A 24,279-nucleotide genomic window follows, 5' to 3' on the forward strand; every position below is an offset into this window, starting at 1 on the left:
CTTGTGGCCCTAAATGGAGTTCTTTCATCCCCTCTTCCCGTCCAGGCTGGAGTTCCTCAAGGTAGCGTTCTGGGCCCTGTTATTTTTCTGATTTTCATCAACGATCTCTCCGACTCTGGAAAATCCTCTTTATCTCTTTGCTGATGACTCCACCCTCTGCCATACCATCTGTCACCCCTCAGAACGGCAAGCAGCAGCTTCTTCACTCTCTGCAGATCTGGGTAAAATCACAAACTGGTCCAACACGTGGAACATGTCTTTCAATCCGGACAAATCTCACACTCTCACTATGTCTCTCCGAAAGGACCGTTTGGCAAAGCCTCCCATCCACTTTCTCAACAATCCTCTGGAAGTAGTCCTTTCTTTCAAGCTTCTGGGTCTCACTATCTGCCATGATCTTTCCTGGGAAAGCCACATTTCCAACCTGGCTTCCAAAGTCTGTCGCCGACTGGGAATCCTCTGTCGTGCAAAGTCCTTCCTTGGCCCACCTGAGCTCCTGACCACATACAAAGCTTTCATCTGCAGCCTGATGGAGTACTGCTCTCCCCTCTGGGCTGGTGCTCCTGCCTCCCACCTTTCTCGACTTCACGCTGTGGAAACCAAGGCATTTCGGATCATTGGTATCTCCCGCGATGAGGCTGAGTGTTTGGGCCTCTCACTCTCTCACCGCAGGCTGGTCGGTGGTCTTTCTGTCTTCTACCGTCTCCTCTCCAGTCTGCCCCCCCCCCCTGCTGTGTGTGAGATTTGGCCTCACCATATTTCCACAGGGCGCTCAAGGTCCGCCAATAACCCCCTACTGGTAAAACGACCAAAATCACGAATCACTGCTCACCTTCACTCTTTCATTCTTCTTTTTTTTCCTGCCTTTGGAATAAACTCCCTCACTCTGTTCAATCCCATTCTTCCCTCCAGGCCTTCAAAACAGCTGCTCACCACCACCTCTTGTCGTCACCCATCCAAATCCTCGATCTGTTCTACCCCCGTTAATCCACCCCAAACCCACCTCCTTCAAATTCCCTGCTTTCCTTCCTGAAAGTCCCTGTAATGTCCATCTTGTATACCCCGTGTTCCCTTCCACAGATATCCGAATGTCTTTGTTCCCCACTGTTTTGTCCTTCCCACTCCCGCCCCTCTTGTCTCATGCCCCCCTCGCTGTGCGTTGTGTGTTAGCTCTCATACGAGCCTCAACAAGGATACAAAAAAACAACAAACTGGCTTGCAGGGTGTATCCATGCGAGGTTATATGTGCCTGTAATTTTCCTAGAGCACGCTTTTGCCCTGGTGAGTTGTATAAAAAAACTGAGGGAGTAGTTTGGGAACAGACAGACACTCCTGCTTTATAATACAGGTAACGTTACCCTCAACTTGGTTTTCCCCATTTTGGCATGTGGAATGAACGACTAGCTTTGTGTGTGTGACATTTGAGATTTCATATGCATTTTATCTAAACATATGTTTGCCTTCCCAAAGTCTTGCACGACTCTGGCATGATGATTTTTGAGTTAAACTCATAAACATTGCATGCTCTGCCTTGTTCTTCTTGCATGAATACCATATACTTTAAATGAAACAAAATGCTTGTAATGGATCAAAGCATTTATTGAAAAATATATAAAATTTATAATCCTTGTACATTCAGGAGTTGGTCTGGACCCTGCTCGGCCACTTTGCCGCAAGGCTAAGGTGATGCGCCGTGAACGGAAGCGGCAGAAGCTGCTACAGAGTCAGCCTGACGGGTTGAAGGATGAGCCATGTTTCACAACAATACCATCAGTTGCAGCTACTGCTTCAAACAGTACGTCAGCATGCACTTTACAAACCGGCCAGCAGTATCCTGACTCTACCGACTACGCTGCTTTGTCATCGACAAGGCATCCCATTGCATCTGTTTCAACCACTCAAACTCTGTATCCACAAGCTGCTGTCCGACAGTCAAAACTCCTTGAGGAGTTCATCTCCGATCAGGGAGGTCCTGATGCCAGGCATCATCTTGAGGTGAGTTTTGGTGCATAAAGGTTTGGAGGAGGGAAACGTTGCAGGTGAAAAACGGTTTGGGTGGTTGTGGAGTGGGGATAGTAGAAGATGATAGGTTGGATAAGAGTTAAATGAATAATTAATTTGATCAGCAAGCATCTGTTTGTAGATTGTCGTCATTTACGCGGCAATCTATGCTTGGGCGTAATGGTGCAGTTTTGTTGCATTAATTGATTCGTTACACTTCACAAGCCCATTGTGTTGAGATTGAATGCTTGTCAGCGTGTGTGACAGGATTCATTCAAATAATTTTGGGAAAGCATTGAGCAATTTATCAAATTCTGTTTTGAATTTAAACAGCTTGTGGGCACGTGTGACATCAAATCAGGCTTTTATGAACATGGCACTTCTCATCTCAAATTTTGAACTATTTTTCACATTTGTCGAGACGGAAGAAAGCATGCAAATGTTAATTCCTTCTCATCCACTGGAAATTTTGCTACAAAGTCTTTCTTTCCAACCACAAAGACAAAGTGCAAAAATGAATTGTTCCTCATGGAAGAATAGTTGATGTGCTTTCCCATCATAATGTTTTGCCTGTGGAGGGGACCTCCTCCCTCTTCCCTCCTCTCTCCGTCTGCTGCCCTCATTGTTGGTCTCTCATCAATCTCGATGAACTGGTTTTCGATTGTCCCAGAGTTAATAGATGGAGGATTCTCCACCCTTTCTCTGAAAAAAAAAATTCCCTGCTGAAAATGCGTAAACTCGCCCTCGAGCAATTTCAAGTTCGCGACTACAAATGCTGTAACCTGAGCACAAATTAAATTGCTGGTTTCTCCAGGTTGTCACATCTAGACTACAAGAGAGCCGTTTGTCTTTGTGTGTGTGTGTCGCCGTTTTTCTCAGAGATGGCCAATTGGATCTTCGTCAAACTGTCAGTTTCATCAGCGAGTTGTGAGGAGTGTTTCAGGCAAACAAATGTTTTTGAAACGTTTGAAAAAAAGGTGGATTTTTTTTTGGGGGGGATTTTTTTTAATTGCTCTATAGTGCCGAAGTGTTTGTAGCGAAATGAAATATAATATTAAATGATCTCTGACCCCATTGTTTTTTTGAAATGCCAACAGGATTGGAACATCACTGGGTACCCCTGATACTTTTGTCATAAAACAATGGCAAGTCTTGTCATCACATTGGTGTGAAATTAATCTGGACAAAACATGGACCAACCTGTTTATGACACGCCTGACAAATACAAATTATGCTCTTTTAATTTTTCATCGCATCATTTTTATTTTTACGTGTGTGGTCTTTTGTTTTCCAAATTTTCTGTTTTGTGTTGCAATGTTAAATAGGCACTTTTTTTGTGAAAGGTTGATGCCCAGCTAGCATCTGGCTTTGAAGGCCAACTTTGAAATGTGACTTGCCCAAGAGAGATCATGGCTGATGGCGAGACTCGGGAGTTTGAGAGACTGAACGTCTTTGAGACGATTGTTGAGAAAGTAGATCGGAGGGTTTGCGGAACGGTCCTTTTGGCGTGGGAGAGTGACTTGAGGACATGAAGTCATATTTTTCATTGCGTGGATGTTCTGCGGGTCCCTTGCTAGTGACATTCATATTCCTTGTAGCGCGTTCATTGAAATAAATATATTACATAGCCGACCACACATTATAAGGGAATGCCAACACACCTTACCTTGCACAGTACACGTACATTACCCAGCACGTCCAAAATCCATTTGCTTTTACTGCTGAATCAAGATCAAGACGGTTCAAATTAAAAAAAAACCTTTTTAATGGATTTCCCAGTGTCACCTGTGCCCCCTTGCAAACCACTGAAAGTGTTTTAAAGTGTATTTTTTATCCCCCAACTGGGCGTCAGCCTGGCTGGGTGCATATATTTTGGGTACCGTCACTCCGTCCGTCCATCCCAACTATCTGGAGCCTCTACTCAAAAATGACTGGACGCATTTCTTTCATATTTTCACATGTATACATTAATCTGGGCATGAGACCCATCAAATGATTTTGGGATCTGAGCCAAAAGTCCAGTGACGCATGATTTCATTTCTGAATTTTCGCTTTTTTTGTTTTTTTTAACGTGAGAGAATAGTACAGGATTGTCAAGCAGTATAGTTGACAACATGCTTTCAGGAACCATTATTTATTTATACACACTTTACCATCTCCACTCTAACCACACAACTTTGACATATTTATTTTATTTTATGCACTCCACTGTCTTCACCACATACCAATACTGTACACACAACTTATGGATTATTTATTGATAAACGTTGCCATAACTGCTACATTTATACCTTGAATAATTTCTTCATATACACTTTAACATCTCCACTTCCTACATGTTCATTTATTTTATTAAAATGTAAAATCTACGTGCCCCATTTTTAAGGTGTGGTTTGGGGCTCTGCCCTCAATGAGGACTTGCATGCTTGTAACCTCTGCCACCGAAGGTGAAGGAGGTTATGTTTTCACCCCTGTCTGTCTGTGTGCAGGATATTATCTCAGAAAGTTGCAGACTGATTCGGATGAAATTATGTGGACAGGTTGAGTGTGTGACAAGGACGAAGTGATTAGATTTTGGTGAAGATCTGGATCTGGATCTGACTACTAGAATTTTTAAAGTGATTCTTCACCATTGAGAGATCGGGCGAAAAACTATATAGTACTGTATAGCATGATATTTCAAAAATGTATTAGGCCCGATATGTTCTCGTGGATCAGATATGACGTGGCGGAGGTATGCGCTCTACCGAGTGCCCTTCTAGTTTTCAATGTTTCAATAAAATCTCATCCTAAAATAAGGCAGGTATGTATATATATATTGTCGCGGATTCGCGCCCACCGGCGTGCGAACGGCCACGTAACTCGAATCGCGGCACGTCGCCCACCGGACGGACAATCCAGTCGTGACCCTCTCAGACTAACGCCGGGAACCAGTCACGGGTGGACCTTTCGGTCTCACCACGATCGAGCCAATCGGCCCCCGCGTGGGATAGGGTTGCTCGCCAAATTCGACCTACCTAAGTACCCACACGGAGGGTAGACCGGGCGATCGCACCTCGCCGCAGGTCGACTTCGGACACGGGCCACTCAAGCGACCCATTCCGTACTATCGGGATAACCGAGCGGTGTTATTCGTCGGCCTCGACGGTTCGATTAATTATCGGGCGTCTTTGCCCACGACCAACCCTTTACGTGAAGCAAGATGGGGATTCAATGAAAGAAATGACGAAGCGAAGCGGGAAAACAGTTCAATAATAAGCACATTTATTTCGCGATGAACAGAAAGCACACATATACAATTCCACCAAAAGCACATAGAAAAGAAGAAGACAAAAAGCAAATGCAACAATGCAGATCTAATACCGACTACGCGAGCACACGGCAACACTTATACAATTTTACTTCACAGACAGCGCCGACAACACATATTCCCAAAGCAAAAGAAAAGAGAACCACCCTCCACGATGAGGGGGTAGGCGGGCCTGGGGCCGAGACCGTGTCGGGCCTACCCGTCTGATGATGAGACGCGGAGCGGCGGTGGTGCCTCAACTCCGCGGGCCTCGCGGACAGTGTCTGGTAGGGGGTGGGAAGGGGGCCCCCTTTTGTCGCACTATCTCAGCGCGGGGGGAAACAGGAGGGGGTTGCTGATGCTCGGGGAAAGGAGGATTTCACAAACTCGCAGGTCCCGCGACGAGCGTCTCCACCACGACCTCGGTCGCGCCGCCGGCCTTTCTCTCCACAGTTCCCCGAATCCGACGCGAGCACCCCCTCGTCCGCCTTCGCCGCCGCCGCCTCTCCACAGCTCCGTCCTCTTCACTCCGACTCCGCGAACTCCCAACTGCACTGTGCCAACTGCTGACTCCGAACTGCGAACTGAACTCTTCTCCACTTCCAACTCCGAACTCTTCCTCCTGCGAACTGAACTCGAACTGCTTCCAACTGCACTGAACTCTTCCTCCTGCGAACTGAACTCAACTGACGAATGCTGTCGTTTTTATAAGCCCCATGGCTTCGCTCTCTCATCTTTGACCCTCTGCCTCCGACCTTTCACCTCGCTCCCCATTGGCCCGAGGAAAAGTGGGCGTGAATGCTTTTTGATCCATGAATTTGCATATAGCGACCGCCCTCCAACGCCCTGGAGGCGGGGCCAAATCGCCCCTCGCTCACCGATTGGACGGAACAAAAGTGGGCGTGAGTCGTTTTTGATCCGTTTTTCTGCGGAAAGTCCGCGATGCTTTTGAACACGCTGCACGGTGCGCGCCTTACACGAGTCCAGCATCGGTGCCCACGAGTGGCGCGAGATGACGGTGATGCGATGGTGGCGAGTTGTGACGGTAAAGGTCGTGGCGGTTGTGGTGAAGCGGCGTTGCGGTTGGTGGTTGTTGTGATGGCTGTTGAGACGTGGTTGGTGGTGGTAATAATGGCGGTTGGTCCAAAATAAAGATAGTAAAAGAAAAACGGCTATCCTGAAGAGTCGCAGCCCTCATGAATGACATTTATTCCCTCTAGACAACGGGTTTGGGCCTAACTACACATATACTTACCGAGATATCTCACCTAAGGGACCTGAATGGTGGTTTGCGAATTTGGTCAACCACAACAATATGTATGTACATGCGTACGTCTGATCAGTATAGAATCAAAAATGGCTGAGTCAATCTCCAACAAAATTTTACATTCATGCTCAGGTTACCCAGGATCAGGTCATGGGCACAAAATAATCCTCCTCTCCCCCAATCAAAAATGAGCAGACTTGCAATTTTCGTCTCTACATGGAGAATAGCACAAATGGTTGAATCACTGACCCCTGCCGGAGGGAGCAGGTATTGACATTATGCGTCTCATTCCTTCACGTGAAGAAAAAGCAGGAGCTTGAGCAGGAAGGGGATATTGACACCATGTTTCACTGCTGTGACGGGTATTACTCGTGTAATAAATAGTATAGTTGATTTTTCGAGTTAAAGAAAGACCAAAAAAGACACACACACACACACACACACACACACACACACACACACACACACACACACACACACACACACACACACACACACACACACACACACACACACACACACACACACACACACACACACACACACACACACACACACACACACACACACACACACACACACTTCTCACAAAGGTTTTCAGATGGTTAGATAAAAGGGACACATTTTACAACATCTGGTGGAAAGCTTTTTATCAAGAGTGAGGAAGATAATTTTTACCGCTCAGACTACACTCAACACTGAGTTTTGCAGTTTATTTTGCAATGTCGCATTGATTTTGCATTTTCTTATTGCATTGTGTGAAATGCAGTCGCGGTACATTTGCATATACAAGTAGAAAATTTTGCAGTTTTCCTTCATTATCATCCCAAATGGCCTTGTCGTTTCCTGTTGCTGCCAAAGGTCCGGCTGGTGCCTTCTTCTTTTGAAAACCCAGCATTTGAGTCATCCTTTGAACAATCGGCTGCTCTCTTTGCCAAATACCAGATGGCAATTCATAAAGACACTGCCAGTGAGTGCTCCCACAAACAGGTAGGTGCTTCGTGATAATCTGCATGACTGGCATTTTAAATTTGATTTGTCTCACACAGACGCAGACACAGAACGTGAGAGAGAACGAGAACGAATGAGAGAGTGCCCATTTCAAAGAAAGCCATTCAGTCCGTCCACAGACCAATTTTAATATTGTGCCGTACTGGCCGTCATAATTTAATGGTGCACCCGCAATTACCCTTCGGCACACTTCGACAAAGTTGTCTAATCATAATGTAACCATAGCACTTAACATCCAAATTACCGATATATTGACTTTGTACCTTGAATATGGATTCTGTCAAAGTTCTCTGTGCTGTTTACTGTGTGTTTGTTTGTCTGCAATAGAACTTGAATGCCTTTCTGTTAAGAAACAAAAGCTCAAGTAAAATTTGAAGTCTCCTTGTGTACTGTTTAAGAGTTATAAATCTTTCAGATGCTTTGTTCTTGTACACAAAACCATCACCATGATGTAATCTGCCAGCAAACCAACTGGATTTATTGGACGATAGCAATTTATAGGCTAGCTGCATGTCATTGGTTTACAAGGCTTAGTGTTGGCTTAACAGTTAAGGTGGCTGGCTTAAGATCCTCGAGTCTTGAGTTCAAGCCTCTGCCATTCCGTTGAATTAACACCAGGTAAGGTTGACTCAGTCTGTCATCCTTCCGAGGTCGGCAAAATAAGTACCAGCATGCTCGTATCCTGTGTCGGAGTGGCGACCCATCCAGGAATGTGTCCAATAGCCAAGGAGACTACTTAGGGTTAGTGGACAGCATTGGACAGCTGTGCCCTCAAAAAATTATTCAGCCAAGTAGCCACAAGCTGCATACAAATATATAAATAAATCCGTTTACACACAGCAGCACATTCCCTTGAAAAGTATTTTATTGCAGATTTTTATTTTTACACTGAATGCCTCCTTTGTGGGTGGGGAGGGGGTGGGAGAGGTCCCTACTCCCTACTCTCTCCTATATTTATTTACCCCCCCGCCCCCACAATAACCTAACCCTTATACTTGCATGCTGCTGCTTTTTTTCCACAGCTCTCTTCCTGTTCATTCATTCCCCTGCTTGTGTCTTAACTGTTGTTCCACTATCAGTTCATACCTTCATCACCTTGCTCATCTATGAGCCTCAATATCTTGTTAAGAAAAGAAAATGGAAAAAGCAAGTGTATGAAATCTTTTCTTTACCATAATGTAATGTATTTCCACGACAATGTACTTGGCACGATGCAGCTTCGTCTTCGTTCGAAGCAGGGCGTTGCTTTTGCCATTTGGTTGAGTAGCGGCCAATTTTTTTTTTTTTTCACATTATGATTGTTGCTGTTACCAGGGTTCTGTATGCTGTGAAGTTTCGGTTGGGTACAATTTTATATTGTTCGAGTTTATCCACAATGTACTGTATGTGCTGTGTTATCCATAGGTGTATTTTATAAACATGTTCTAATATTTTGCAAACACAACCATGCTAAATCATAGTATGTACTTTTTTAGAATTTAACCATCCTGTCAATCAGGATTTTACTTTCAAATGACATCATGAAATTGTAGTTATCTATCTTCTTCGGGAGCCTTTTTCTGAGAGGATGGAAAACTGAGTAAGTCGTCCTTCGTGTGAGTATATTTAATTGTTTGTCTGTGGAAGGTGATATTTTATTGACTTTTCATTTTGTTTTATCATCTTTTGCATGTTCTCAATGTTGCACTGGATGTTTCACCAGTTCACAAGGTTCCTCTGTGACTCTCCCCTTGAGGTAAGAACAGTAACTTTGAAGGGCACAAGTTTGGCCCAAAGATGCACCTTTCCCTTCCAGACACCAGTGTTTCCCTTGTGTATTATTGTTCGTGTTATTATTATTATTACTTACGAAATCTAAAGATTTCGTAAGTATATTGATGACTTCTGTCCTCTGTTTGTATGTTTGTTTGTTTGTGTGCGTGTGTTTGTTTGTAGGCACGATAACTCGAACAGAAGAAGCTACCAATGTCAAATTACACCACGTGATTCAGGAGGGTGATGGCTAGCGCTGATTAGATTTTGGTCAAAATCGGTCAAAGGTCAAGGTCACAGTGAGGTCAAACATAATTCCATAAATTAATGTGGAGAAATGAAGTATTTTTGCTTCGGTCGACGTTACAAGTTCGTTTCAACTTCGATTTTAATTTTGTCTCCGGTTTTTGTGATCGCTGAAGACGCTTAAAACTCAGTTGTCGAAATTCTGGTAAAATCGGATGTTTTGGAGACGTTTTAAGATTGTATAAAAAATATTTCACTCGCCGCGTCATGGCTCGTCAGGTGGTGCAGCGCACTCGAGCAGAGGCGTCGTTGAGTCACGTAAAGGTTTTCCGTGTGCGCGCTGACGGTGTTTTCGATAAAGATGGTGTTTAAAAGTCAATTTTTATCCCAATAAAGGTTATCGTCGCATGCCTGACTCGCTACGCCATCGGATTATGTAAAGATTGTTGGTGGATGGCCGAACATTACGGTTTTGTGACTTTAATAAAATAATATTAAATAATTGCGTGGAGAAACGGAGATTTTTGCTTCGGTCGACGTGACGATTTTTGATGGTTTGGTACAGAATCATCGTAGGAACTTCTGGTTTGCGTCGCTATCTTCTTTCGACAGCTTTTATTAGACAAGGTCAGAGGTCAAGTTGACGATTTCGTAAGTACCAGTCTATGACTGCTTGTTTTTTTGTTGTTGTTCTAAAGGTTTCTGAACAAGTCAAATGATGTGAAAATCCAACTTTGTAATATGGCCTGCCCAGGAAAAGTCATGGCTGACGGTGAGGTCGAAAGATCAAGAGACGGAACCTATTCCAATGGCTGACCATGGAAATAGGTGGGCTAGTTTGACAATAATTCTGGAGTGATGGAATGAGACTGAGATTTTGCTGTATTGAAGGATATGTTCCATTTATCAAACCAGCATATAATCATTTCCAGACCGGCACAGAGTGACACAGCTGCTGTCTGTCTGGAAGAGTGATGGGTTGCTGTACAACAATGTTGAGCCATCTGAATAAATGACGAAAGGGTTCTCCAGAGCAATGGAGAGGTTGATAATTTAGAATAGGAACAAGATGGGGCCCAACCCACTGTCGTTGGGGCATTCTCGCCTCCACTGGGGGAGGGAACTTGAATATGCCATTGATAGCAACTGGTTGACTGCGTGATTATTTTTAAAATAGGACTGCACGTCCTGAAGCTCACATGGATCAGGAGCAACAGTCACCCTTAGACTCTGGTTTTTTTTTCATGCCTTGAACAAACTTTGGTACATCACAGGTGATGAAGGTTGTGGTCAGGTTTCATTAAAATGGTGTGTGTAGTTTCAGAGAAGAGAGCAAATACCTATTTTGGGTGCTCAAAACCCCCCTGTAGACCCCCATAATGAACGCAGATTTTGATGCGTTCAATATACCTTCGTTCGGCATCAGATATGAAGCTTGTAGCCAAGTTTCATCAAAACTGTGTGTTTGTTTCAAGCGATAATGACAAGTATTTATGGACTTACTGACCGACTGACTCACCTACGAACACTGCTCGATCTCAGAAGCTCACCGAACTAAAGTGCAGTTGAGCTAATAATAACTAGACCAAAGTCGATGACGTGCCATCGCAAATCCCGATGCTTCACACCGAAAGCAAAGTTGAAAGATGGCAAAACGTTCCATGAGAAATGGCCCCAATATCAGATTGAATTTTTAAAATTCCGTTTCGACTCCTGCGTACTTAAGTCCCCATCCCATGGGGGCATGAACGGGGGATCAAATCCAAAAAATCGTTACGTATTTCATGCGTCCCCAATATTTATTGCACATACAAAGTTTCATAAAAAAGGTTCAATCAAGGGCCAGAAATGATGCTGTTCTTGCACATTCTTGATCATAACTACCAAGTTTGGTGAATTTCTGCACAACCACATCAGAGGAGATGGCATCAAAGATGTACAGACAGACAGACAGCAGACGTTAGCCTGTTACAATATGTCCCCATTAAAATAAAATAAAAAGTGTGGGGATAATAATAATATTGCTCTGACCTGAAAGGATAATGATAAAAAAATCTTTCCTGACAAGGAACTTTACGCAAGAGGAGGCCATTATAACAGAATTTTATGGAATCCATCATTGAGCCCATCAAAGCCTGCGCTATTATGAACAACTTGTACTTGTTTGTCCGTGCTCTATCCTTTTTAAATTCTTAGTGTTAAGCAAGGAAGCAGCATACACCATTTTTAAATTCTGCCATTATTTGATTGGGGTTCGAACCACCGACCTCCCAGACTCAAAGTAGAAGCTCTAATTATTACTCTAATTATTATTAATAATTAATTATTACAATCAGTCCGGTGATTGGAAGAAGTCATGAATATTGAAATGAAGTGCAGCCTTGTGTGCCGCAGGCACTGAGTTTTGGAAGCAGAGCAGGATGTCAGACTGTGTCGAATGCCTAAGATATGTCCAAGGAGAGATGGTTCTGACTTCCTGTTTGACGTTTTAAAGCCTTCAACCATTCCTAAGAGTGGAGGATTAGCAGGTTTTTTTTTTTGCTTACCTAAAAGTAACTTTGATTTGGCTAAACATTCCTGCACTAATTTAGCCAAATTGCTCAGATTTTTAAAATCCAGCATACACCCTGCAATGTATATTATTGTCCTTTATTTAACCAGCAGCTGTCAAATCGATCTTTTCCCTTCAGTACTACTCTGCATTACCATCTGAGTTTTAATGGGCTGTTTCAAAATGTATTTTCTAACCTTTCAGGAGGAGCATCGTGCAGATGGTCCGAACGAGGGTTATGGCTCATTCCACGAGCAGTTTTGGCTTGATGGAAAACTGCTGGCAGTTGGTGTGCTCGACATCCTCCCACGTTGCCTCTCTTCCGTCTATTTATACTATGATCCAGACTACGGCAACCTGTCCCTCGGTGTTTATTCTGCACTCAGGTGAAAGACTATCTTGAATAAACTTTTTCCCCCACAAATATCTTCTTTCTTTTTTTTTTTTCTTTCTCATGTTCAATGCAAGCTCAAAGTATAGATGGGCAGCATCAATTAGCTCCATTTTGATGTGTTGCGGAGATCACACCGATGCTATGGAGAGGGATGTTACCCTGTAATGGCAGAGATGCTGTGTGGAGGCAAAGATTGTGCTGAATGTATTCACTTTTATTTTTGTTTTTTGTTTTTCTGTAATAATCTACTGAACGAATAAGATACACTATTCATCATTTCATTGCAATTCCTCATTTGCAACTCCTGTATGGTTATCGCATGCACGTTTCCAAAATTATCTTTGATAATTATTTATGCATCAAAATATATGGTGGTGATTGTGATAAATAGGACCCATCATAATCCCTCCAATTTTTTCTGCATGTATCAGTCCAATCCTTTCCTCCCCTCCCACTTTGCACACTTGATGAACACACTTAAAATTGCCTCGTTCAAATTCCCAGGATTAGGAAAAATCCCCCATAAAAAAACTTAAAACCTGTCTTCTTTTGATTCTGTTTTCTTCCCACTATTGTTCCACCCTGTCCCTTGATTTGCCTTTTCCTTGACTGTTTCATTTCATGTCACACTGTTTATTCTCTTTTCCATTTTGTGTCCAAGCTCTGCCTCAAGGTGGGATTTCTAATTATCTCAAGAGCTCCACCCCTCATTCCTCTTGTTCTGTGCCAAACAAAAGGTTTTTTTTGTCCTTCTTGAACCCCTGGAATACCTCTGGTTGCACATTTCTTTCTATTGCACAATGCTTTTATTTGTGGTGTACTGTCCACCTTTTGGTGACTATTCCATTTACACTTCTTAACACAGACCAACAATTAACCTCTGACCATGTTCTTGTGAGAGTCCATATGTCTGTTTTTGCAGTCTGTGTACTTGCCCAGACTGATTGTCAAGGACTGCCATTTGTTCTCTCACAAAAGATTGGTTTTCCATCCCCTTTGAACCCAATACAGGCTCAGAAAAGTTTTCACACAACCCTGCTCACCCTCGTACACAGATTTATGCCGTCTTATCTTTAGCTACCATATCCATCCTCTTGTCCCTGCTACACTGAATCCTGTAACAAGGCAGTAGCTGTTAAGGAGCTTTCTTTCTCGTGAAATTCTATCCTTGTGAAGGGCAAACTAACGTTATTTCTCAAGGCTCATAATATTAGATTGTGTGTCCACCCTCAGGCCAGTGAGAAAACATCTTGTGGCTTTAATCCTGAGGCTGAACTTTCAAAATGTTTTCCTTCCTCTGGTGGCACCTTTTTCATTTTGTATCTGGTGTTTACTACCCCTTCATTCCCTCCTCGTATCAAAATCAAATGGCCTCACAGCTGACTCAAGATGAGGCTGAATGTATTGATTCAGTATTTTCTGCCAAAGCTCGTGTACTCAATCCATTCCTTTCTATCCCCACCTTACCCCCTTGTACCCACTACCTCCGAGACACCAACATCCTTCTCAAAGAGTTTTTGGCCATTCTTGACTCTGCCTTGGCGACAGGTCCAGAGGCACACAACCCTTCCTGTTTTCTTAAGTCTCACTCGTCTACAATTGCTATCCTCTGCCTGCTCTCCAGATTTTATTTCATGATCTGCTGCCTCCCATCTAGTTCAAAGATAGCACGACTACTATACACAAGAAGGGTGCAAAAAACAGATCCTATCAACTCCTTCCAATTAGCTTACTTTCATTTACAAGAAAGTTATGGAATCCATCATTACAGCTGTTAAACCTTTCATCTTTGCAAACAGAGTGATATGTGATCATCATTTTGGATTCCATCCTGACCATTCAACATTGTACATGCTCCGGATGCTTTGGAAAAAAAAACATATTTTCCTCTTTGCAAATGACTCCACATTATGCTGTGGGATACTGCATCTCACCAACAGGCTTGGAGCAGCGACTTCCCTCTCCACTAACTTGTAAAGCATCAGATGCAAGTCTGACATTTGGAATAAGGCATTCAGTCCAGGAAGATCGCACAATTACCACGCTGCACTTTTTTTTGTATTTTTTTTTTGTCGTCGAGGCTCGTGGAAGAGCTAATATACTGAACGGATCAAGACGTAACAGACAAAAACAGGAAACAAAACATGCATGCTTGGAGAAGAAAACTCGAAGGAGCAAAAACTGGAAAATTCGGAGGTACTTGGGTGGGGTTAACAAGTGTAGAAAAGATCATGGTTTTGAATTGGGGACGATCTGAGATGGTAGCGAACAGCATTCTTGAATACCTCGAGGGAAGAGTGAGATTGAACAGGATGTGGAAGTTGATTCCACAAGCAGGGGGGACAAAAGGAGTAAATGAGTGGAGATGCACTATTGACCATTTCATTGCAATTACTCATGTGTGACTCCTGTATGTTAATAGGCAAAAGTCTGGAAGGATCATCAAATCAACTCACCTCTCCACTTAGACATGATTAAAGCACTGAAAGAGATTAATTTTCTTGAAACTACATTCCAAAACATCAGCCAGAACATCTCTTGTACATTCTCTATATCCATGCTGGCTTCCAAAGCCAGCTGCAGAGCATGCATCCTCCAGTGTGGCAAGTCCTCCTTTGGTAAATCTGAACATTTCATTGCCTAAAAGGCCATTGTCCATAACTCAATGGAGTGCTCAACTCATTGCAGACAGGCTTGTAGCCTTTGTTGTTTCCTGACCCTCTTTTCTGGTCTTGCTTCCTCTGCTTCTGCACACCTCTGACTGGCACTTGGAATAAGTCATTCCTTTCCAGATCTTCCAGGATGCACCTTTTCTTCCAAGGACCCCTTACTTGTGAAACACTTAAAATCCATCTCTCTCTCTCTCTCTCTCTCTCTCTCTCTCTCTCTCTCTCTCTCTCTCTCTCTCTCTCTCTCTCTCTCTCTCTCTCTCTCCCCTCTTTTGTTCCTCTTTTCTCCCACTTGTGGAACAACATTCTCACACCACCGCCTATTGTTGGCAGTACACCACTATCACAAGTCGTCCTTAATTTCTTTCCATATTTCCTACTCTAGTAACACGCACCCTTCTTTTGAGCAGGTGAATATTTCCTTCCCTTTCCTCTTTGTCCATTCCCTTGCTTGTTGCATCCGCTTGTTGTACCACATCCACACGAAGTAATGCTGCCTCGCACTCTTGTTCTTCTTTGCTCTACAATAACCCTAGATTTTGCAAACAAAAGGAAAGGACCCACAATTTCTTTTTCGATCCCTGCCACTCATCTACCAGCCTCTTTATATTGTTACAGATCTGGAAACCATATGCATTCAACATACAGATGTCACAAAAGTCAGTTATGTCATTATGTATGTGTGTAGTCAGATCCCCTTCCTTTTGTCTAGTGGGAGAGTCAAAGGCGTGCGTTGCGATTTCTTTTAGTTAGGTTATTACATCTAACAAGCCATCTAACAACCATTCCATCTGCATGACCCCTCGGCCCATCACGATCCACCACCAACCAGCTGCCTTCTCGCACCCTGACGTGCCAAGGCAAGATCTCGCGGTTCCGGTTTCTCGGCTCCCATGAACGTTGTAACTCTTTCACGACGACCTTTTTGCAACGTTGATGCTGTTACTCGTCAAGTATGAACCCGCGTGGAAGAGTGGCTGGGGTTTCCTGGCAGGGGCCAAGGCCCGGCCCCGGAAAGGTATGCCGTGGGACCCTGTCCAATCAAAGGCAGACAACGAGGTGTGTTCACCAAGGCCCCTCCCCACTGAGGGAGGTCCATAAATTCCCAAGCACTCTCTAAGGCAGGGGTCTTTTCCGGGTCTTGGAGAGTTTTTGCTGGGTCTTTTTGGAGAGTTTGGAGGGTTTTTGCTGTCACGAAAGGGGTTTTTGCTGTTATGAAGGTCGTCGAGGCGGCGAACGTGTCTCTGCTGGCCCTCTGCAAGGAAGGAAAGAGCGACCCCGACCCCCCTCCGTTTATCCCGCCACTCACCATGAACTCGAGTCCCACACGTGCGACTGGGGACCAAAGCAGCGACCATTGTCAGGTTCCGCAGCACGGAGTACCCCCTTTCTCCGACAGCCAGGTACCCAACCGAACTCTGAGCCCAAGCTTGTCTCTCTCCTCGGCTGCGAGGGCCCAATAAGAATTCTGGGTTTATTTTCATTTGTGTATGTGCCTGCGTGTGGGCCCATCTTTAAGTAGAACTGAATCAGTGTTTTTGGAACATTGTAAATACTTCTTGCATATTCGCGTTGTCTTGCTTTGTGTCTTCATTTACTCCAAATAAAACTTGTTAGAAATGTTCCCAGTTCGTTTCCGTCCCTTCTTGAATTGGTCCAGCATGGTTCAAATCTGAGTTTAGACGGGGTTTTATCCCCGATAATCCGTTCATTCCAGCCGGCACGGCTTTGGCAGTTTCCGCTCGGCTGCACACAAACCGGAGTTGGTAGTCAGTAGTTGGAACTCTACCGCAGTCGGTAGAGTGACCCGGTTTGAGCAAGACGTGCCGAGGGTGTGGTTTCCCCGGTAGTCGAAATTGCGTAGTTAATTAGGTAAATTGGTTATAGACAAATAGACCCTTCGCTACGCAGTTGAGATATTGGTGACCACGGTCGGTTAAACGACCCGCCGGCTCGCGGAGTTATCTGAGCGACGGCCTACAATTCTGGGGAGTTTGGTGGGAGATGACGCAAGCTTTCCTCACCTCGTGGTCGTTCTCGCCACCGACCCCCGGCCCACAACAACATTAAAGACCTTTGTGTATGACTATTTATGGTGACGAGAAACACCCGGCATGGGATGTCAACTCAAAGTTGAAGGTGATCATCACATCTTTGGAGAACATTTCCATGTACACCTCGAGTACAACCACCAACTTTCAACTCATTTCTTCCAACAAACAAACAAACAGTCACATACACTACATGGCCGAAAGTATGTGGACACCTCCTCATCCAACACCTCTTTCCATAATCATGGGCATTGATATGGAGTATTTTTTTCTAATTTTTTTCTTGTATACACTGTCGAAGCTCGTTTGAGAGCTAACAAACAGAAAGTAGAAGGGAACACTGAATGGCTGACAATCCAGAATAACTCTTTCACCGTAAAAGATGAATTTAACGCGGTAGAAATCACAAAGCACTACAGCATATGTTGACAGCAAATGCTCGTCCACGTGATAAAAAGAGAGGGAAGGTAAAAACAGTGTGGAACAGAGACATGAGGAAATCTGTGGAAGGGAGAGGGATGGGGGTGGGGTACACAGGGTAAACAAGATGGACATGACAGGGACTTTCAGGAAGAAAAGCAGGGAATTTGAAGGAGGTGCGTTTGGGGTGGATTAGCGGGGGTAGAAAAGATCTTGATTTTGGATTGGGAAGACGAGATGGTGGTGAACAGCTGTTTTGAAGACCTGGAGGGAAGAGTGGGATTGAAGAGAGTGAGGGAGTTTGTTCCAAAGGTTGGAAAAAAGAGGAATGAAAGAGTGAAGGTGAGCAGTGATTCTTGATTTTGGTAGTTTTACCAGAAGGGGGTTGCTGGCGGACCTTGAGCGCCCTGCGGAAATATAGGGGAGGGGGGGACATATCTCAGACAGAGCAGGGGGGGCAAGGCCGGAAAGGAGACTGTAGAAGACAGGATGACCACCGACCTGCCTGCGGTGAGAGAGTGAGATGCTCAAAGACTCAGCCTCATCGCGGGAGATACCAATGATCCTAAATGCCTTGGTTTCCACAGCGTGAAGCCGAGAAAGGTGAGAGGTAGAAGCACCAGCCCAGAGGGGAGAGCAGTACTCCATCAAGCTGTGGCCGAAAGCTTTGTATGTGGTCAGGAGCTCAGGTGTGCCAAGGAAGGACTTTGCATGACTGAGGATTCCCAGTCGGCGACTGTCTTTGGAGGCCAGCTTGGAAATGTGGCTTTCCCAGGAAAGATCATGGCAGATAGTGAGAACTAGAAGCTTGAATGAAAGGACTTCTTCAAGAGGATTGTTGAGAAAGTGGTTGGTGGGGGTGGGGGGGGTGGGGAGGTTTCAGATGGTCCTTTCGGAGAGATATAGTGAGAGTGTGAGATTTGTCAGGGTTGAAAGCCTTGTTCCACGTGTTGGACCAGCTTGTGATTTTATCCAGATCTGCAGAGTGTGAAGAGGTTGCTGCTTGCCGATCCGAGGAATGGCAGATGGTACGGCAGAGGCTGGAGTCGTCAGCAAAGAGATAAAGAGGATTTTCCAGAGAGTCAGAGAGATTATTGATGAAAACCAGAAAAAGAACAGGGCCCAGAACATTGCCTTGAGGAACTACAGCCTGGACAGGAAGAAGGGATGAGAGAACTCCATTAAGGGCCACACGTTGGCTGTGACAGGAGAGTAAGTCTGCGAGTCATGAGTGGAGATGTCCTTGGATAGCAAAGGAAGAGTTTGGTGAGCAGGGCAGGGTGCAAGACTGTTTATAAGGCACGCGATATGTCTCGGGAGATGGCTCTGATTTCATGTTTGTCATTGAGGATCTCCATCCATTGTTGGGAGAGCAGAAGTACCATGTCCAGGGTAGTGTGACTTGGTCTGAATCCAAATTGATGATCGGAAATCAAGCCATTTGAGAAGAGGAAGGATTTAAGTTTGAAGCGATGATGGATTCCAGAACCTTGCTTATGTTTGGGAGAAGGCTGATTGGTCTGTAATTGCTGAGATCTATTTTTACACCTTTTTATGCAGGGCAGTAATGTTTGCTGATTTCCAAGCAGATGGCACATGACCTTGAGCAAATGAGAGGGTGAATAGAACAGAGAGAGGGTGAGCAAGAGCAGCAGAACAGGGTTTTTTTTAGGACATGTAGGCTGATGCCGTCTGGACCGGTTGCAGAATCAGAGTTGAGGTTTTGACAGCAAGCTCTCTACCTTGTCAGGAGAAATGGACAGAGTTCAGGAACAGTTGGATGTGACTGGGTTAGGTGGGTACAGAAAGCGATGGATTTGGGACACAAGATTTGGAAGCCAACACGGAATTTAGGCATTCTGCCTTTTCACGTGTATCATCAGCTGTGTGGCCATTTGAATTAAGGGAGGGGATGGAGGGGGGAACATACACCAGAAACAGATTTGATTCACTGCCACCAGGATTTGGAGGAGGGAGAGAGGTTTGAGAGTTCAGACTTGAACTTGGAAAGATGTTGTTTTCTGGCTCTCCTGAAGGTAGAAACACACTTGTTCCAAGCTTTATGGAAGGAACTGAGATTATCCTCAGTTGGGTTTGCTTTCCATGAGGAAAAGGCAAGTTGTTTCAGGACAACTGCCTCACCACAAGCTTCAGTGAGCCATGGGTGGGAGGAAGGGAAGGACAACTGAAGCCGAGAGGGGATAAATTCGTGCATGAGGGAGAGCAAGTTTCTTTGAAATAATTCCCAGGATGAGTTGATGTTGAAGGAAGTGGTGATAGGAGACCAGTCTCGAAGTTTGATGGCTGCTTGGAGACCACCCTGACAGTCAGCCTGAGTGAAATGCCAGACTTGAAGGCACTGAGGTGGTTCTCTAATAACCGTCAGAGCGATGTCTACTTTGACAAGCACATGGTCAGATGAACTGATTGGAGCAGAGGAAGAACAGCGGATATTTTCAGGGAAATTGGTCAAAATCAGATCCAGAAGAGATGGAGTTCCGTTGGTTGAGATCCGGGTCAGGAAGTTGACAGATTGTGTCAGTTCCAATGAGTCACATAAGTCTTTTGCTAAAGTGCCATGGCAGGTGAGAGAGGTACCCACACCCAGCCAACTGGCATGATGACAATTGAAGTTACCACATATGAGGAAGAGAGAGTTTGGATAAGAGGATAGAAGTTTGTCCCTGTTTTTGGATAGTGAGGTGTAAATGGAGTCATCACTGTTTGGTGGACGGCACAACACACATATAAACATGAGGTGGGAGTGGAGGGGAAGCCGTAGCCAGAGGTATTCCTGGGGGTGTGGGTGAGAGAGGGCAGTGCATGGTGAGTGAGGAATAGAGTCTTTGATGAAGAGAGCAACTCCTCCACCAGGTGGAGGCTCAGGTCTGTCATACCGAAGGAGGGAGTAACCAGGGAAAGATACTAGGGAGTCATAGATGTCTTGAAAAAGGAAAGTTTCTGTTAAGCAGATTATGCCTGGTTTGTCAGTTGCAACCTGTTTGGAAACATCTGTCAGGTTTGAGCGAAGGCCCCGGATGTTTGAGGTCCACACTGTTTAGGAAGAGGGAGGGGAGGAGGTTTTGGGTGCAGGGGAGGGTAGGACGACAGAGGAGGAGTGGAGTAAGGAGAGTTATTGAAAGGGTGTGGGGGGTTGCAGAAGAGCTTGGGGGGAGAGCCGGATGAGGAGGAGAAAAGGCTTGGTGGTGATGGGTTGAGATACAGTGGGGAGTAATCAGAGAGGGGGGCAGAGGGCAATTGTAGATTGGAGGAGGTGGAGTTGATGAGATGGAAGAGAGAGGGTGTGGGAAGGATGTGATGTGAGGGGAAAGATGTGATGTGAGATGTGAGTGAGGGGTGGAAACTTTGAGAATGGGGAGTGAGAGGGAAAGATTGGAGTGAGAAGGGTGAAGATGGAGAGTTGAGTGAGAAGGGTGAAGATGGAGAGTTGAGTGAGAAGGGTGAAGATGGAGAGTTGAGTGAGAAGGGTGAAGATGGAGAGTTGAGTGAGAAGGGTGAGGATGGAGAGTTGAGGCAGAAGGGTGAGGATGGAGAGTTGAGGCAGAAGGGTGAGGATGGAGAGTTGAGGCAGAAGGGTGAGGATGGAGAGTTGAGGCAAATGCGTGAGAATGGAGAGCTGAGGGAGAAGGGTGAGGATGGAGAGTTGAGGGAGAAGGGTGAGGATGGAGAGTTGAGGGAGAAGGGTGAGGATGGAGAGTTGAGGGAGAAGGGTGAGGATGGAGAGTTGAGGGAGAAGGGTGAGGATGGAGAGTTGAGGGAGAAGGGTGAGGGAGAAGGGTGAGGATGGAGAGTTGAGGGAGAAGGGTGAGGATGGAGAGTTGAGGGAGAAGGGTGAGGATGGAGAGTTGAGGGAGAAGGGTGAGGATGGAGAGTTGAGGGAGAAGGGTGAGGATGGAGAGTTGAGGGAGAAGGGTGAGGATGGAGAGTTGAGGGAGAAAAGTAAGTGGGAAGCTTGAAGGTGGAAGAGATGTGAAAGTTGCTTTGAGAGGGAGGGGAGATGATGAGATCCGGCACGGCCAAGGTGCAGGAGGGCGATGGGAGAGTTGGGGAGAGGAGAACGATGAGACTTGGTAGAGGTATGGTGAAGAAGATAGTGGGCAGAGGGAGGTGCAATGTTTGAGGTGTTGGGAAGATGGGGAGGTGTGCTGAGAGGAAGGACGGAGCATGTGTGTGATGATGATGAGTGTACTGATTGAGAGAGTGAGATATCTGTTGGGTTAGAATGGAGCCCACAGATGTTAGAACACCACACACTTTGGGACAACAGAGGAGGAGCTGATACTGAAGTAGAAGACAGTGAAGAGGTGCCAAGAGCAGAGGTAGGATGAGGGGTAATAAGAAGGGATAACAGGTGAGGGGTTAGGAGGAGGTAGATTTAAGGTAGTGGGGTGAATTTGCACTGAAGGTGGAAAAACAAAACAAAAGGACGATTGATGGAACACGAACATACATTGCAAACTGGGATTTAATTTTGTTTTTAAGTCAGAGTTGCGATTAAAGACAATACGTGAGAGATGCAATAAAGGAGAATGAAGAGAATTGAGAAAATAAACGTTGTAACCGTGGGACTTTTTAGACACAGGATGAAGGAAAGGTCGAATTGAAAACAGTCTTGAAGAAGAAAACGAGTCGTGAATTATGATACAATACCGAGAACCACACATGTGAAGGAGGAAGTTGTAACATTTGAAGAGACCGTTTTTTACGTTGTTTTTTTTTTGATAAAGATTGTTCCTCCCTTTGCTGCTATAACAGCCTCGATTCTTGTGGGAAGGGTTTCCACGAGATGTTGGAACATTACTGCGGGGATTTGCTTCCACCTGACTAAGAGCATTAGTCAGGTCAGGCATTGATGTTGGGCGATTAGGCCTGGCTCACAGTCGGCGTTCCAATTCATCCCAAAGGTGTTCGATGGGGTTGAGGTCAGGGCTCTGTGCAGGCCAGTCAAGTTCTTCCACACCGATCTCGACAAACCATTTCTGGATGGACCTCGCTTTGTGCATAGGGGAATTGTCATGCTGAAACAGGAAAGGGCCTTCCCCCAAAAAAGTTGCCACAAAGTTGGAAGCACAGAATCATCCAGAATGTCATTGTATGCTGTGGCTTTAAGATTTCCCTTCACTGGAACCAAGGGGCCGAGCCGGAACCATGAGAAACAGTTCCAAACCAGTATTCCTCCTTCACCAAACTTTACAGTTGGCACTATGCATTCAGGTCGTGTATGTTCCGACACATTCCCCTCACATCTGTATAGACTTGATTTATTTTTCATTATACTCTTACAGAGAGAATTGGCATACCTTGAATGATTTGTACAACTTCCAGGAGTTTTTGGGGTTTTTTGCATCCAGTTTACAGGTTAATATGTCCAGTGGTGTAGAAGTGCATTAGCAGGTGTAATAATTCACCCACTACTTCTGGTAATTCCCCACTTTGACATAAAAATAAAAACATAAATTGGAGTTGACCATCAAAACTTGGTGGAACATTTCCATCCACACCCAGAGCACAAACAGCATTTTTCAACTTATTTCATCCAGCAGTTTATCAGTGCATAAAATACAGAGCCCATATGTAAATTTGCCAAGTAGTTTTGGATTCTCTAATGTTTTCATGCAGAGATACTATTATAACATTAACTTATTGGGACTTGTAACGCACTCTCCCACTTGGAGTGGCGTACACGATATACATTTACACAGAGCATTTGTGTCGTGTTCCCCCTCCCGAACCCCCGCGACTGAATTTTTTAATGCCAAAAACCTTCCCAAGCACACCCCAAGTACAACCAAAAATTACAACTCATTCCTTCCAGTAGTTGAGGACACACACACTGAATTTTATGCACTGTAATATTATATACTTCAGTGGAGCACATAGTCTTGCCTCGTGTGCTCGTTATCAACAACAATACCATCATTAACTGAACACGCTACTAATATGGCAAACTGCTATTATGGTCCAACAAAGCCTGGTGTTGGCTCTGTGGTTAGGGTGGCGGCTTGGGATCCTAGGGTCTTGAGTTCAAGCCCCGTTGTCCGCCGAATTAATACACCATGGGGTTGACTCAGCCTGTCATCCTTCCGAGGTCAGCAAAATGAGTACCAGTGTGTACTGGTAGAGGGGCACGACATCAGCGACACAGTCGCGCTTCCAAGAAATGATAGCTACCGTGGCAGCTAAGCTGCCATATGCAAGAAGCAGAAGATTATGGTCCACATACCCATATCATCCATGCACCTCATTATGACACATGCATTGCCATTATCTTTAGCTTTGTTGATTGATTTATTGTTATTGATTATTGCCAGTTATCCCACTGATGTTCCGGATTTGCATCGAGACCTTAACCAAGATCTTATCGGCTTGTTCTTGTCACTGACCCAACTCATCCACTAATTTTGGTCATAACCTGTCCACACGATTTTGAAATATCATGCTATATATATTGTTGTGGGCCTTATTTCTCAATGGTGAAGAATCACTTAAAAAAAATTCTCAGATCCGGATCATCACCAAAATCTAATCAATTTGTCCTCGTCACACACTCAACCTGTCCACAAAGTTTCACCTGAATCCGTCCAGAACTTTTTGAGATCCTGCTCAC

At 44.8% G+C, this 24,279-nt stretch overlaps 1 protein-coding gene across 4 annotated transcripts in view; it reads left to right on the plus strand.

Annotated features, from left to right (window-relative positions):
* The window catches only part of ATE1 (arginyltransferase 1), an 89,187-nt gene that overhangs the window by 40,097 nt on the left and 24,811 nt on the right, over nucleotides 1-24,279 (plus strand). For all 4 annotated transcript variants that reach the window (XM_085888925.1, XM_085888936.1, XM_085888917.1 and 1 more), the window contains exons 6-9: nucleotides 1,640-1,995; nucleotides 7,419-7,547; nucleotides 9,271-9,303; nucleotides 12,322-12,503. In XM_085888925.1, coding sequence (XP_085745051.1) covers nucleotides 1,640-1,995; nucleotides 7,419-7,547; nucleotides 9,271-9,303; nucleotides 12,322-12,503 — 700 coding nt within the window. The remainder of the gene's footprint in view (nucleotides 1-1,639; nucleotides 1,996-7,418; nucleotides 7,548-9,270; nucleotides 9,304-12,321; nucleotides 12,504-24,279) is intronic.

Source organism: Eptatretus burgeri, chromosome 1, assembly GCF_056783735.1.
Source record: "Eptatretus burgeri isolate ZD-2024b chromosome 1, Ebu_testis_v1, whole genome shotgun sequence".
In the NCBI taxonomy this organism is placed as follows: Eukaryota; Metazoa; Chordata; class Myxini; order Myxiniformes; family Myxinidae; genus Eptatretus; species Eptatretus burgeri.